Source organism: Argentina silus, assembly GCF_951799395.1.
Source record: "Argentina silus genome assembly, chromosome: 8".
NCBI classification, from domain to species: domain Eukaryota; kingdom Metazoa; phylum Chordata; class Actinopteri; order Argentiniformes; family Argentinidae; genus Argentina; species Argentina silus.
The window spans coordinates 3,053,686-3,070,250 of NC_139662.1; the positions used below are offsets into that span (position 1 = coordinate 3,053,686).

General features: G+C 39.8%; 2 protein-coding genes across 2 annotated transcripts; one reads left to right on the top strand and one right to left on the bottom strand.

The window, feature by feature from the left end:
• Positions 1-1,431: 1,431 nt before the first annotated feature.
• On the top strand, positions 1,432-7,860 carry c1galt1la (core 1 synthase, glycoprotein-N-acetylgalactosamine 3-beta-galactosyltransferase 1, like a; the record flags this gene model as incomplete). Its single annotated transcript, XM_083675946.1, has 6 exons — positions 1,432-1,501; positions 2,315-2,600; positions 2,884-3,548; positions 4,546-4,809; positions 7,417-7,558; positions 7,853-7,860. Exons 2-6 carry the CDS (start codon positions 2,375-2,377, stop codon positions 7,858-7,860), a joined length of 1,305 nt encoding a protein of 434 aa, XP_083532072.1. The 5' UTR covers positions 1,432-1,501; positions 2,315-2,374.
• Positions 7,861-9,668: 1,808 nt separating this feature from the next.
• tac3a (tachykinin precursor 3a) lies at positions 9,669-10,595 on the bottom strand (the record flags this gene model as incomplete). Its single annotated transcript, XM_083675687.1, has 5 exons — positions 9,669-9,745; positions 9,847-9,900; positions 10,053-10,082; positions 10,238-10,337; positions 10,494-10,595. 5 exons carry the CDS (start codon positions 10,593-10,595, stop codon positions 9,669-9,671), a joined length of 363 nt encoding a protein of 120 aa, XP_083531813.1.
• Between the last annotated feature and the right edge of the window lie 5,970 nt (positions 10,596-16,565).

The following is a 16,565-nucleotide window of genomic DNA, read 5'->3' on the forward strand; positions in this document are numbered from 1 at the left end:
TACAACCCCTCAATATTTAAATGTAAAGCATGTAAACAATGAGTACATGCATGCTTTATGAATACATGAGGCCAACATGCAAAATATACTTATTTTAATAGATTATGCAAAATGGCTACAACCAAAATGAGCGCTCAAAAACAGGCCCACACACATGCCAATGTGTGCTGTGCGTGCTCATAAACAAAATCAATGTAATGATTGAGTCCTGATGAGTCCTTTGCTTTATACAGTAACATTATAGGTACATTTCAATGATATAATAATAATAATAATAAAGGGTTGGGGTTTATTAAAAGTATTCAAACTTAGATTGTTCTCCACTTCAGAAAGTCAAGTAAGCAACAGTATTGTGTTTGTCTGTTCAAAAGTAGGTACAGTACACTTACACAACTGTAAGTACTGTGCATCTTGCAAAATATAGGTTGTCAGTGGCTTCCTGTAGTGGGAACAGCTACAACCACAAGAACTGCGATCCATTAACTCAAGATTGTTGGTGATTATCTAACACTTGTAGGCCCGTTTGTAGTCTCTTTGCTCTAGTTTCCAGTTGCCTATTCATATGACTGTCCATTAAAACATTCAGTTGATAAACGTTTTCCTATTAGTTGATTAATCTACCGATGTGTGACATTTGACGGAAATGTGAAATTTTTTCGCCTTATTGTTCATCTTGAGTCTTCCTGTATTTCCCCCCTGTGGGTTTCAAGTAGGGCCTGTCTGGTCGTATTGTTTCCTGATTTCCTCAAGAGGTTCCCAATCGAGCACATTTCCATTTCCTGCGTTTGGATTTTAGCCCCTTGAATGAGATACAACCATCGGAATATCTTTACAACCCCATCTTCGTATCTTCACCGCTCACAGATCGTTCCATCGTTCCATCGTTTCCACCTATTTGCAGGTAACTTTCACCAGCTTTGGAGGTATATTCGTGATCCAGTGGGTTTTAAAAGTATTGGCCCTGGACAAATGTTAAAGAAAACATAGATAAACTAATGTAGGCCTATTTAAATAGTTGGTTTCAATGTGCGTTATTTTGGCGACCATTTAGTTGGCGATTTTAACAGCCTATATCGTTATACTCGGAATAAAAGTAGATTTTATATAGCCTAGTTTTTTATTAGCAGTGACTATTAGCGGCATCATCTCTAAAACACTGTAAGACCCCCCCTCCAGGCTCTGGTACGTAATCTAAAATGCTCCAATCACACGATACCATTCCAGAGATTACCCCGTGATGCTGAAGAGCTGAAGAATGTGATTCAGTACCCTACTCGTGTTTTCATTTATTTTCTGGAGGTAAAATACACCCAAACTTGAATACGGAATCACTGTATGTGTAATATTCAAATATAATGCCGGCCTATATTTTATATATAGATAGACAACAATCAGACATAGGATTGTAAATGCATTGTATGATTGTACGATGCGCTTTCAATGTAGGGGTAGATTTCTATCCTATCGCGCTTGCAAATGACTCTCTGATCAGCAAACAAAGGTAAATAACACATTTTAAGCCAAAATGAATGATAAAAAACAGAATGTTATGTTATGCATATAGTTAGCTATAACGATCTAGCCAGATGATTGACGTTTATGAATGATGAGACGGATCAGTGTTATGTTGTCATGATGGACTGTAACATTGTATACATTTTGCTCAGAGACACAATTAAATATACACTCAATGTTGGAAAGTCTAATTTATGGTAATTTTATGATTAGTTGTATTTCATTATCTGAACTCTGCTTGGGAGAATTCTAACGGTCAGCCATCACGAAGACACTCAGGGCAAATGGGCTAAATGCAAATCGACAAGATTCAACTGAGCTGCCACACTGACATTACAGCTGAAGGAGAAACAGGCCTATGGCATATCAGGCCATATCTATCTCAAATATGCTTCCCTATAATATTTAATATGTTTACAGTAGGGCAGGCATCAAAGGGTTTAGTCTGTTAAGTAGGCCTACTTCATGCCAATGATTAATTCCTTGTCTCAGGCTAGAGGTCTTTAACCTTAACTGTGTGAAATTGTCAGGCTGACAGATCTTTGGAAAAACTAGCGGCATTTGATCGGCTGGGCGATATGGCCTTAATATGATATCTCAGTGTTTTCCATATTTATGATGGTATTTGACGTTGCAATGATCGTTAACACCTTCTCTTCTCAGTCATGGATGTATGGCTAGATATTTCCATGTTTTTTTAAATGCTTCACCACCTAAGCAAGAATTTACTTTGTTTCAGTTGATGGCGAAGTGAAGTGAATGGTCCACTTTGCAGAACCCCCATGTATTTTAATCTCAGACAGACATGCTGTGATTGGGGTGGACAGGAGCCAGCCAGAGGTCAGAGGTCACCACCACCATGAAGTGCCTCAGCTCCAGATGTGCCTTCTACCTGGGCATTGTGGTGGGGACCTGCAGCGTGTACTTCTTCCTGCGCCAGGTATGGTTTGAAAGGGGCTATCCTGTGCTGGGAGAGGGCCAGGAGGAGAGCTCAGGAGCAGTGGAGGAGAGGCAGGCCAGTGACAGCAACAACTGGAGGAAGGAGGGGTCTGCCCTCATCAACCTCAACCACCTTCACCACACAGGTACTGTAGACACATACTCCTCAAGCAGAGACAAAAAGACCCCTCATGGTGTGCCTCTGCTGATCGCATAGGAGCGCTATAGGTCATCTTTTCTGCCTGCTGCAATAAGACTGTACAACTCCTTTTAACTTTTATTGTTCAATAACGTTTGTTAAAAAAAGGGCCTCTTGTCAACATATACTGTATAGACATAACTAGAGTTGAGTGTTGTTGTGATTGTATTGTTTTGTAGTATTGTTGTATTGTTTTGTAGTATTGTTTTTGTGTGTGACTGTATCCCCAGGTGAGGACAGTCGTGTGGCAGATGAACTGTACCAGAAGGTGCGTGTGTTGTGCTGGGTGATGACGGGACCCAGTAACCTGCAGACCAAGGCCCGCCACGTCAAGGCCACCTGGAGCCGCCACTGTAACGTGGTGGTGTTCATGAGCTCTGTGGACGACCCCGACTTCCCCACCGTTGGGCTGGGCACAGGAGAGGGCCGTGACCAGCTCTACTGGAAGACCATCCGTGCCTTCCACTATGCCCTGGAGCATCACGGCCATGAGGCTGACTGGTTCCTCAAGGCTGACGACGACACATTTGTGGTGGTGGACAACCTGCGCTGGATCCTGTCCAACCACACACCTGAGGAGCCCATCTACTTTGGCAAGCGCTTCAAGCCCTACACCAAGCAGGGCTACATGAGTGGTGGCGCAGGTTATGTGCTGAGTAAAGAGGCCCTTAGGAGGTTTGTGGAGGGATTTCGGACCAAGGTGTGTACACACAGTACCCCTGTGGAGGACCTAGCGCTGGGACAATGTCTGGAGAAGATGGGCGTCCTCGCTGGGGACTCCAGAGACACATTGCAGCGTGAGACTTTCCACCCGTTTGTGCCAGAGCACCACCTGACCGGCAAGTTCTCCAAGAGCTTTTGGTACTGGAACTACTGCTACTACCCCATTGTAGAGGCAAGTCTCTGGAGCGTTGTCTGTTTAATAGCTGGTTTAGTGGCTGTTTGTGGGAGATGTAGTGCACTGTAAATTATTCCTTGTTTGGAACTCCATGCTTATACAGAGCTTTTTATTATTTATATTTTTTTTATACAGTGAAAGCCAACAAAACCAATATATCTAATCAGTTTTAACTCATACAGTACATGCACAGAACATTTCTGCATCTACAGAAAATGTTTAAATAGGCCTCAGAAAAAGAATTACCCCTCTTTATCAGCAAGAAGGAGGGAACAGTGATTAAGTCAGGAAAACAGGGTTCCAAGATGGTGAACTGATTTGTCTTTCAAAACCTTTAATTCCATTAGAGTCCATCTGTACTTGAAGTTAGTTGAATATTGGTGACAATACTCTTAAATCTATAAAAGGGTGTAGACATATGCACTGTACAAGTACAATGCAGTACATACATCCAAGCTGGGGTTTTTTGATGAGAAAAGCCCAGCTTGGATGTATGTATTATATAAAGGATATCTGATGTGGATGCTGTATGACAAAGTTAATGAATATTTTATGATCCCATTCATTTAGATTCCCTGTGGGTGTTTGGTCCTTCTTAGAGTGGGAACGTAACACGGTACAAAAGGGGAAAAAAGGAAATGAGACTGATGCTTTAGTGGATGATTGCTCTGGAGACAATACCTTGTCAACAATAGCAAAATTAGCCAATTTGTTACAGATAATGCCACTAATTCGTTGTGCTTTGCAATTTAAATGAGACAAGTCTATTATGAGTCTGTCAGGCATTATCCATCAGTGCATATGACAATGCACAAGGGTAAACAAGCCTAAAGATACAATTTTTTTATCTTTGTGAAGCAAAGATAAAAAAACCGATGTCTCTTTCGTAACAAGGTCATTCCAAATAGTTCAAACTCTTAAAAAAGAGCACTGTAGCAAAGGTCACTGGTGTTTACTTTGAGCCATATTGTAACTTGTGTGTTTTTCCCAACAGGGTCCACAGTGCTGCTCAGACCTGGCCGTATCCTTCCACTACGTGGAAGCAGAGCTCATGTACATACTGGAGTACTACACCTACCACCTGCGTGCCTATGGCTACGGGCCCCGCTACCGGCCCACTCTACCCGATGGCCTGGGTCTGGGCCTGGGAGGACTCACACAGACAGAGGGGGCAGCAGTGGCAAAGGGAGCAGTGGAGGGGACAGGGAAAGGGCCAACCCCAGCCATCACTATGGGTGGAGATCAACACAAAGTGGAGGCAATGTCAGAGAAAGGGGCAAAGGGTCACCCCCCCCCCGACAACAGGACAACAGTTACACAGAGCAGACTGCAATGATCCTCACTATATTTGAATGTGTGTTTTAGGCAGAAATTGAGGTGTGTAGTTAATATGTGGTAACACATGGATGTGAAGGAATGGTCAGGCCAGAAACATGTTCCAAACACGCCACCCACATGGTATACCTGTGGCCAATTTCGCACAGTTGGTTGATTTAAATTTCTAATGTTATTAATAGAATCTTGAGTCCATTAATCTTTTAATGAGTCCATTAAGCTTTTTTTTATCTGTTATTCTTTTCAACTCTAATTTCACATATACATACTGTCATCCACTGCTACAACTCTTTATAGAGTTGGCTGTGTGATACTATATCGACAGTATATTATCACTGTCACTGCTAACAGTGTTGCCATCCACCTGTAAAATAGTTTATTGTTATTGGTTAGGGTTTTAATGTGTCTTCTTCAGGATCAGATACAGTATATTTAATGTCAGGTCTTGCTGGTAGAGCATATTTATGTGCTCCTTTTTTGACATAGTATTTAATCGCTCTGTGGCATATGTGTGTTATTTCTTGAGATACAGATATATATCTTGATTGTCTCCAAGATAATCTGTGGAGCAGTTTAATTGCCTTACAGTGGGATAATGTAGATGTCTGTCAACTATGTTTGAATGACAGATGTTTTCATGATAGTTTATGATTGTCATGGTTACATTTTGTACATTGAAAGGGTGACTTGAGTTTAGCAACACTGCTGCCATGTACTGTAGTATTATCGATACATTTACAAGTTTAACTACTTTTGCCACATCACTGCAATGCAAATGTTGCATTTTTGAGACTTTGAAAGGTGTGTTGTCCCTTGTACTACCAAAATACTACTCTTTTAATCAACTCTGATGTACATGTTATCGTGAATAGTCATAAATGTCATCCACTAATAAATAATGTGAGTCTATATCCCTGTGTGCAGTACATTCAGAGAGGCTCCAAGTCTGACTGCAGGCAAACATTGACTAATCCTCTTGGGATGGATATTATCAAATTATCTTTCTCATTGCGTTGATTATTTGGTGAATTTGAATTTTTGCCACCAAATATATTTTCTTTTAACTGTTCGTTGTTGTTGTTGTTCGAGATATGATTGGCTTATTTTATCTATGTAATTTTAATTGTATGCACAAATGCTTTTATGATGATTGTAAATGACTTGTTATCCAAACAAGATGTGTAGCTCTGTATGTATTGTAGCATGAAGGGTAACAGTACACAGTATTTTCTAGAGCCTATATTTTGCATTCTTTGAGAGGTGTGAAATGGTCACAACTGGACCATGTTGCACTGGATCTTCCATGCCTTTAGTACCGGTGTATAATGGTTTCTCTTCAGAGTAATATTGATATGTAATTTGATATGGCATTACACAAAGATATGGAACGTGATGAGCATGAATGAGTATAGCCTAACGTAGTTTCAACTGAGAGACTTTTGCGAGGGGCAACCAGCCTACTTACACAACTGTGACAATAAACACAAAGGCCTGTTAAATCAATTGTTTATTTAAAATGTTTATCTTGAGTCTTATGGTAAGGAAATAGATCTTATCAGATGTTACTGTTGATGTCTTTCAGATAAAACATGTTATAAACAAATAGTTGCTTAAACAAATAGTTTTGCATTGTATATCATCTCAAATCTTCTGAGAAGGGATTGTCTAGGCTTGATGATAGAGATGTTTAGTGTGATGCTCCTGTTTTACCCAAGTTGTAATATAATGTCTTTCTAACTTGTACAGACTAAAAGGATGCTCTATTTGCTGATCAGGTGTGTCAGAGGTGTACAGGTGTGCCATTAAAGTCCATCTGGATTTAAAGTCAGTTGAATATTGGTGACTCAAATATTCTAACTCTATAAAAGGGTGTAGACATATGCACTGCACTAGTACAATATACATATATTTTTGTTTTGATGAAAAAACCCCAGCTTGGATTTATGTTTTATATAAAGGATATCTGAGAGTGGATGCTATATGACCAAATTAATTCATATTTTATGCTCCCATTCATTTAAATTCCCTGTGGGTGTTTGGTCATTCTTACTGTATAAAAGGGGAAAAAAAGGAAATCATACTGATGATTTAGTGGATGATTGCTCTAGAGCAAAATTAGCCAATTTGTTATAGATAATGCAGCTAATTAATTGTGCTTTGCAATTTAAATGAGACAAGTCTATTATGAGTCTGTCAGACATTGAACATCAGTGAATAAGACGATGCACAAGTGTAAACAACACATTCGGTATCTTTGTGAAGCAAACACAACCGTCTCTTTGATATCAAACGTCTCTTTGATAACAAGGTAATTCTAAATAGTTATCAAACTGTCAACAATGAGCAATTAGTTTTTCACAAACCCAGAGGTACTTGCAGGCATATAAACAACGTCACAAACACACCAGTAGTCAGGTTTAAACTTGGCTAAAAGTAAGAGTTATTTCATGCTGTAGCAAAGATCACAGGTGTTAGCTTTGAGCCATATTGTAATGTATGTGTGTCTGTGTGTGTTTGTTCCTCCCGACAGGGTCGACAGTGCGGTCCAGACCTGGCCGTATCTTTCCACTACGTGGAAGCAGAGCTCATGTACATACTGGAGTACTACACCTACCACCTGCGTGCCTATGGCTACGGGCCCCGCTACCGGCCCACTCTACCCGATGGCCTGGGTCTGGGCCTGGGAGGACTCACACAGACAGAGGGGGCAGCAGTGGCAAAGGGAGGAGTGGAGGGTGGAGTACTGCCAACCCCAGCCATCACTCTGAGTGGAGACCAACACAAAGTGGAGGCAATGTCAGAGAAAGGGGCAAAGGGTCAACCCCCCCAGACATTTACCGAGCTGGCTGTGTGATACTATACCGTGTCTACAGTATATTATCACTGTCACTGCTAACAGTGTTCCCGTAATCCATTTGTATTTGCCATCCACCTGTCAAATAGTTTTTTGTTATTGGTTATTGCAGTTATGTGAAGATATGAAGGGATTTTAATGTCTGCACTGGTCAATGGTGAAGATTCTTGTTACAATGAGTCTTCTTCTGGACCAGATAGACAGTGCCCTCTGTAATTATTGAGACAGTGAAACATTGTTTCTTCTTTTGGCACTACACTCAACAGGTTTGGATTTGAGTCAAAACAATTACTATTGCACTTGTTCTTCAGAGTAATATTGATATGTAATTTGATATGGCATGACACAACGATATGGAATATGATGAATGAATGAGTATAGCCTAACGTAGTTTCAACTGAGAGGCAACCAGCCTACTTACACAACTGTGACAATAAACACAAAGGCCTGTTAAATCAATTGTTTATTTACAAAAGGTATGTTTATCTTGAGTCTTTGGAGAAAAGAACACTATGGTAAAGAAATAGATATTATCAGATGTTACTGTTGATGTCTTTCAGATAAAACATGTTATATACAAATGGTATAGTTTATAGTTACTATATCACAACCCATCTGCACATGCTACAGGTTGATTAAATTCCTTTTGCAATACTCGTAGAACAAATAGTTGCTCTTGTGTATTGTACATCATCTCAAATCTTCTGAGAAGGGCTTGTCTTGGCTTGATGATAGAGATGGCTCAGTGTGACGCTCTTCTGTTTTACCCACGACGAAACCTGGAATAAAACAGTAATTTTATACATTTTTAAATGTGTTTTTCGCAGTATGTAGAAGATCTTCTAGAATTCTTTAATGCAACACATAACATGAAAATTAATCACTTGGAAATGTATTCTTACTTCTCTCAATTACTGTGAGAGAGTATTAACGGTTATACTTCTCTGGTAACCCATAGACAAGTGCTTCTGAAAAGCTTGGTTTTATATTTTAATTTAAAGGCACCATATGCAGGATTGCACCCTCTTCTCACTGCAATGGGAATTGCAATGACAGTTCAGAATAGCGTCTCCTCTCTCCCTCCTCTTGCTCAATGCAAACTACTTCTAACTGTCAATCATTTTCATGTTTTTATCCTGCAAATATCTTCATTATATGACCTTGAAACTAGCAAAGGACCTTTGTGGTTGAAATGCAGTCGTTATTTAGTTTGGAAATGTTCACAGAAACATGAACATGGAAATGTACCACCCACTCACATGGAGACACTCACATGAAACAAGTGCTTTACCAGCAGCTGTGAATTCATACTGTGACAGAAAACCCTGTCATGGATACCCTACACTACGCCATTCCCAAGCCCCATTATCTTATTATGGATAAACTCGAGGGTGCACAGTCAGTTCCGTGACTGGCTATACACAGTACAAACTTTTCCTGCTAAACCCTAAGTTACAAACAAATCCCCTCATTCCCCAAACAAAACTCAAGACAAGGTTGTAATGTGAAACAGGATATATATATATATATTAGAAGAAATCACCAGAATACATATTACAAACATTTTTGCACACAAAGCTTCAGTTGCTTAGGTCGCCTTCCTGTACTGACAAATGCTTCCTTGCAGCTCAGGCAGCAGGTAGCCAATGAGCAAGTTGCAGGTTATACGCCCACAGCAAATGGTAGACGCCCAGAAACGTCAAGAACATTTTGGAAACGCAAATATAGGCAGAGGGAAGGGTAGTGGCAGGTGGACGCAAACTGCCAATGCGTTATAAGTAATGATTCAGCGTGGTTATTTGGTGACAAGGGGAAAAAGCTACATAGAGTATTACACCTTTAAAAGTTGTTAACTCTTTCTTTGCATGTAACAATCTATATTTGACAGGACAAATGCAGTGTCCTGAGTGAAAGGACTTCAGACACACTCACCTCAGTCTGCACTTGTTAAAGAAAAGACCTCTTGGTGTCTCTGGGTATTCCTTCCTCCAGGGACGCACGTTACCTGTGAGAGCAGACACTGAGTGACCGAGGAGAAAACATTTTCTCCAGTGCATATTGGAATTGTTAAAGGTATAAATGATGTTCCACATTTTCCACACTCACCAGGCTCAGAGTTTCTTCGGCCCATAAGTCCAACAAAAATGTCATGCATGTCCCCTGCAAAACAATTGTAATCATGTTATGAAATGCAGTACTCACAGTGTGCTCTATCCATTTGAAATGTATTGTCATAATATCCTCTAATTAATCGAATTAACATTACCATTTCCTCTTGAAAAAGACAGTATATCAAAAGTGGTTTGTCTTACTCTTATGTTGAGACGGTGCACCATTTGTATCTGGAAAAAAACACACTTCATGAAACCCTGTTTGTTACCAGGTTTTCCTTTAATATATCAATAAGAGCCTCAGTGACAGTAGGTTATCAATCACCCCCTCTAACCATCATAAGGATAATAACACCATTATATCTATGATCCGCTACTCAACCTACCCGCACTTCTTCTTCCCATTAGACCCACGAAACTGTCGTAATCCACGTCGCTGTATCTCTTCAGAAGACTTCGCTGGAGGCTACCAAAACTTGGATTCTCCTGGAATGATGGAATTTAATGGGAACATTTCCTTCAAATAACACACATTTCAGTCATTTTGCTCAATTTCAATTTTTACTACAGTACCACAGTAGAGTAAAAAGACACTTCACGTTCTACTCGGAGGTTTAAACAGCTATTGAATGAGAAACCTACCTCTGAGGCTGATCTGTGTAACCCTGGCTCCTCGCAGCTGGACTGGCTCAACCGGAGTTTCATGATGAGGAACAGGACCACCACCAGTAAACCTCCTCTCATCTTCTTTGCACCACCTGCACAAATGTTGGTTAAAGTAAGTGATATTGTGTTGTGTTGACTGTGTTTGTTGTTTTTGTCATCTCAATCTATCCGGTGGCATACTTTTTTCCTACCAATTATTATAACTTTAGCTACATTATTATTATTATTATTATTATTATTATTATTATTATTATTATTATTATTATTATTATTATTATTATTATTATTATTATTGTATACGTATTATATTATTGTATTTACTATTAGCGGATGATGCTGTCATATTTCTACAATTGGCTGTGCTATCAGCGAAGTGTTCTGTAAAAAGTGCACACATAAATCTCCATTGATATTTATCCATAAGTAATGGACTCTGCAGTAATTCAAATATATATATTGACAGAACATACTGTACACATAGGCTACCGTAAAACACGTGTTGTCTGTAGCTTCTTTAAAATGTGGCTTGTTGCCTGTGGCTTTTTAAAAAATGTGGTTTGTGCGTAATAGATGCGCACGGAAAGGTATACATGTTCTTACAAAATGAGTGGGCAATTCATAAACATTAAAAATTATTTGCTTTGTGTAGAGGTTCTTAAAGATATAACATATAGGTGCACACTACAAAAATCCCAAATCTTTTTCAGTTAGTTGGAAAAGTTGAAATACGTCTCCATCTCCAAATGTCACCAAAAAATTTACGCTGTCCAGTTGCCGGGCAAATACATGCTTAATACGTTTACATATACAATACTCCCAAATATCACATATTCTCATCAAAAGACTTATTTACCTGTGTTTTCCGGCGTGGTAATATTCGTTTATGCTAGAGGAGACTGCGCGCGCCCTGCTGCGGAGTGGTGAGAGGAGACAATAGATCCTGCAGTGAGATCCTGGAGGACAGAGTGAGTTGTCCACCCCTCTGAGTATTAAATGATAGCTGGGTATCTGCGTGAGTCCAATCAGCTGCCAAAGCGTAGGTGGGGTCTCAGGTCTTATATGACGTTCTCGTGTTGACTGTCCTCATACAGTATCACTGGTAATCTTCCTATTAAAATGGTGCCACTGGCGCCTGTCTTCCTTTCCAAAAAAAGAACACTATGATCTACGCATTGGATCTACGTCAGTGTCCACAAAAAAAAATCATCTTTACAACATTCATTCACTATAACGTAAAGCCCAATAATAGACACAACGGCGTCATTATTCAATTTAGATGGAATTCCTTGCGAACTGAATAAGCTGCGTGACTTGGACTTGACTTGCAAAGTGAAAGGCAACGATTATGTTTATTCTGTTTCACTAGATTTTGAGACTTTGACAAAGTGTAAGTGAAAGAGACCACTTAATTCAACAGCATTGCTCTCTCTCTCTCTCTCTCTCTCTCTCTCTCTCTCTCTCTGAGACCTGTGGACACTTTAGGCTATTTGCACTATCTTTGCCTTGTGCTAAATAGGTCCTCATGGTGCTGTTTCCTCTTGACTGCCTAACTGTAGATCTAATCTTTGTAGGAGGTAATTATACAGATAGCAGCTGCCACAGCATCTCAACATGAGATATGTATGAATATCTTGGATATAATGTTCATACAGAAGACAAATATTATATATAGAATCAATGCATCCATTATCTTCTTGACTGATGTTTTTTGTATGTTCATGCAGTCTTGTCAACATGAATGCCCACCCCCCCCCCCCCTACATAGTGATTTAATCATTGAGAAATTGAAATTCTGTATACTGAATTTTTTGTATTTACGTGCTTGTTTGACCTTTTATGAAATGAAACTGTCATGTGTTGAAACAGCCATTAAAGAAGCCAAGAGGAATACATTTGGAATAGTTTGGACTCACAATTTCACCTGCTAAAGCTATCAAAGTGATTGGCAGACAGTGTCTTGTGCTTCGAAAGGTCCCTTTAAAGTATTTTCTCCGCTGCTACATTCCTACTTAAATGGTTCTGACAGCCGTTGGCAATAAACATCAATTTTGTAACTTTTTAGTTTAACAGTAGACCCAAGCTAAATTGTAAAGCATGTGATGCAATGTATTAGCCATTGTTGAAGCATTGGTTGACTCCATCACCATCTGTTATATTCAGGATCTGGGCCCCACATTTCATCTGTCCTTTTCTGCTGATAATATATTTTAAGGACAAAATTGCTATTACAATTCATTCAACATCTTAAAGCTCATTATTTCAAAATGAAAATGAAGTTCATGTATTGTGCCAACAGTTTAAGGGAACACAAAGCAAAGCTCTGCTGTATGGATGCACATCAACAATCACCTTGCTGAGCAATTACTCAAGCAATTACACATCAATGGATGTTTGTGGAACGCAACTAACCATGAATATTTCAGTGATGTAAACTTTGAGATCATAGCCATAACCGTGGACCAGGCAGTGTCTGGGGGAAACATATCTAAATGATTTAGCCCTCCAGAGACTGTGGAGGGGGTGAACAGAACAACAAAGGACAGGCAGGGATTCAAATGTTGCTTTTTACAAAAGGTTAACACCGCCATGTTTTAATAATGACCTCCCTAGTCCATATTTGTCTGTTCCTGTATTTTGTAGATCATCCAGTTGGGTGGGGGTGAGGGTGGGGGTAGAGAGATCTGACAGAAGTGGGGGCGAGGAAGTCATTAATTGCATTTTTACATAATTGATGATCTTTTTCCCCCCATAATCCATTTTGTGGACTTGCTGTGAGCCCTGGGGGGAGACAGCCAGGGGCTGTTTGTGTACTGCTGGCCCTGACTGGGAAAACCCCCATCCTGAGGGATGAGGAACTGTGTAGAGTTGTCCCAAAAACAGACACGTTGGCAGGGTAAGTCACACTGCAGGTACAGTATTTTTAACTCGTCACCAGGGATTGCTGAAGTGTTATCATTACTAGTGATTATATAACATTTTGTGACGTCAGATCATGTAACAGCCCTGCTGCACCACACAGGTGAAACCCATGTCCATGAGACTAGCGTGATATAGAGTTGATAGACTATATTCAGTTGCCATGTCTGAATGCTCATACTGCGACCTATTTAGGAGGCATTTTCAGTATGCAAGATTCGAAGGTTTTGCAGTATACAACATTTAACGAAATTCAGTATGTATAAAATGCCAGGATGTCATACTAGAGTTGCCTTTCCATGTAGGATGTATTCACAGCACACTATTCAGGAAGTCCTTTCCGATTTTAGTCCCACAATTCAATGGAGCAGGTAGGGAGGTGGGCAGTAGCCAAATTGAACCACTTATTATAAACAACATGGTTGAGTTACAGATGACGGTTTCTCAGTATGAATGAGATAAAGTAGTTTGAAATGTGTCGCTTACTGCTTAGATTTGACTAAACAGTAGGTTCTAAATAGTATGTTGTATGGTTAGTATGTAGTATATACTTTTAGTAAACAGTAGGCAGTACTGTATGAGCTTTCGGACATGACCAATGTTACCTGCTACACCAGTACTGTACATGCATAAAGCCTAGATGTTGCACAGCTGCTGTAGCAGCAACGTCAAATTATTTTCTCTGATCCATGCGTGTAAACACCATACAAAGTACCTGAAATGATAGGTTTCTTGAAATTATACGGTTAGGGTTTATATTTGGAAATAGAGGACAAACCCCAACTCGAAGATATTCAGATTTGACATACTTTAATATGACTCAACATAAAACAACGAAGTTCAGTGTCAGGAATCACTACATTTGAAGTTCCATGCAGAAACAACAGACTGGGAGGGCTATTTATTCTGCATCTACTATTCCGCATCTATTCACATCTCTGGTGTAGCAGGTTAAATTACTGTGCTGACGGGTACGTTCACGTTTGTGCACACTCCATCCTGGTGTAGCACTAACATAAGGGTTATATGGCACAATGTGCCCCCAACTGACTTGACCATGAGGGAGGTTTCAGCATGTATCTGGTAGGCTGTTTTGCCTTCCATGACCTCACTTAGGTTTGTGTAAAAGCAGAACAGTTGGAATGTTCAGTGTATGTGTGTGTGTGTGTGTGTGTGTTTGTGTGTGTGTGTGTGTGTGTGTGTGTGTGTGTGTGTGTGTGTGTGTTACTCTTTGTTTGTGTCTGTTGCAGTTCCTTATCACATTTTACCATGTATGCCTGACTGCATTCACAATTATTGACCAGTTTTTCTGAATAACTAATCAATTAGCACACTTCTTTTTTTATGCAGAATTAAACATTCTTCTTGGTAGTACACTTAAACTATTTTAGTGACAAGCCACAGAAATTGGACAGCATGTGCACAATTTCCCATAGGACTTGATGCACTAAATGCAACAATTAGCTTTGATATTGTATCCAAATCTTAAGTTAGTATTGAAGTTAGTTTCAGTCTATTGAGTGGAGAGGTGTCAGCTCTGAATTCTGTCGCTGAATACTATCTTTGGAGCTTGGGACCTCCTGCACCTTGCTCAGTCTGGTTCAAATGTGTCAGTTCCTCAGCCACAGAGAGTCCTTCAATGATTGGTAGGTGACACATGACACGATGGTCCCTGACAGCTCAGCAGGCTGGTCACGGTCGCCTCAGAGCCAGCAGGCAGAGGATGGTGGAACAGCTTCATGGGTAAACACAAAGGATCGCAGCACAGGGGGTCATGCTAGGGTGATTTGACTAACGTGTGTGAAAAGTATCTTGGTTGTATTGATTTAGTTGAACACAAGATGAATGCAGTATTTATCTGTGTTGATTGGGCTGACTTTCTATGTGAATTGTGAATACTAACAGGGTCCAAATCTTAAAAAAAAGTCCACCATTGGATGAGCCACTGCTTTGAGGCAGTGTGATTTATGGTAATTCATAGAGTTGCTATTTGTGTGAAAAGGAAAGGCATAGGAAAGGCTCTTTGTGAGGCTCTTTGTGAGGCTCTTTTGCTCTTTATGGAGATAGATTATTGCCAATATTATTCTAAATAAATGGTACAAATGTGTGCCATGATCTGTAAACAGAAAACACCAAGCACAAATAGAATTTACTATCCACACACAAACACCTCTTGATTGGTATTTGTAAACTATTATTTTAATACATGCAAAATGATTTGTAAATATGGCAAAATATTTGTGAATAAATGCTCTTACATTTGCAAACAAATATCACGATGTGTGAATAAAATCAGAGATTGTATATATCTCCACAAAGCAATGCTTTTATTTATAATTTTGGAAATATGTTTGTCACTGCTTTTCATGGTTACATGACTGCTACGCACCAGTCTGAGAAGGCGCAGTTAGTTCTAAAATATTCTGGTGGAATTCCCTGCTTTTATTTTGTCACATTCAAAATTTAAGTTTAGACTATTTTTTTTGTTAAGATGTTACCTGTTACCTGAACATTTGTGAGTTGTACTTTATTTATTTACAATAATATTGGTAGTAATCTATCTCCATATCTTTGTCAAAAGAGTGATTCACTAGATGAAACATTTCTTTCAAACCATCTCTTTTTCCCCCAATTCAAACATGCCTCTACCTCTCCTTTAGAGTTCGATGTGAGGCCTTCTGTTGTATCGACCTTGTAGAGCACTGTCCTCTGCCCTCTGCCTTGGCTCATTTAAGACAGTGTACACTGCAATAGTGAAGGCCAGGTCACCTCTGAGTAATTTGCCTCTGTTCCAGGGCCGGGAACTCTTCTGTCTCCGTCTACAGTACCAAAAACACTTTCACACTCCCAGTGAGTTAAAGGGACACTTTAGATTTTTGACCTCAGAATCGTTATACAGATCACCTTACGAACATGTGGAATTGTGAAAGCAGCTTCCAAATGTGTTCTGTAGATCAAAAGCTAGGTATTGCTAGTTTGAGAATTTTACCCTGAGTGACGTATTTGGGGGTAATCACATGGATTTGAACGCTACAAGGAACTTTAGGGAGGAGTGAGTTTACCATTCCCGAATTAGCTACTGCCTGGTTTGTTTACATCCATAAGCACCGTGCTAGCGCATACATCTATCAC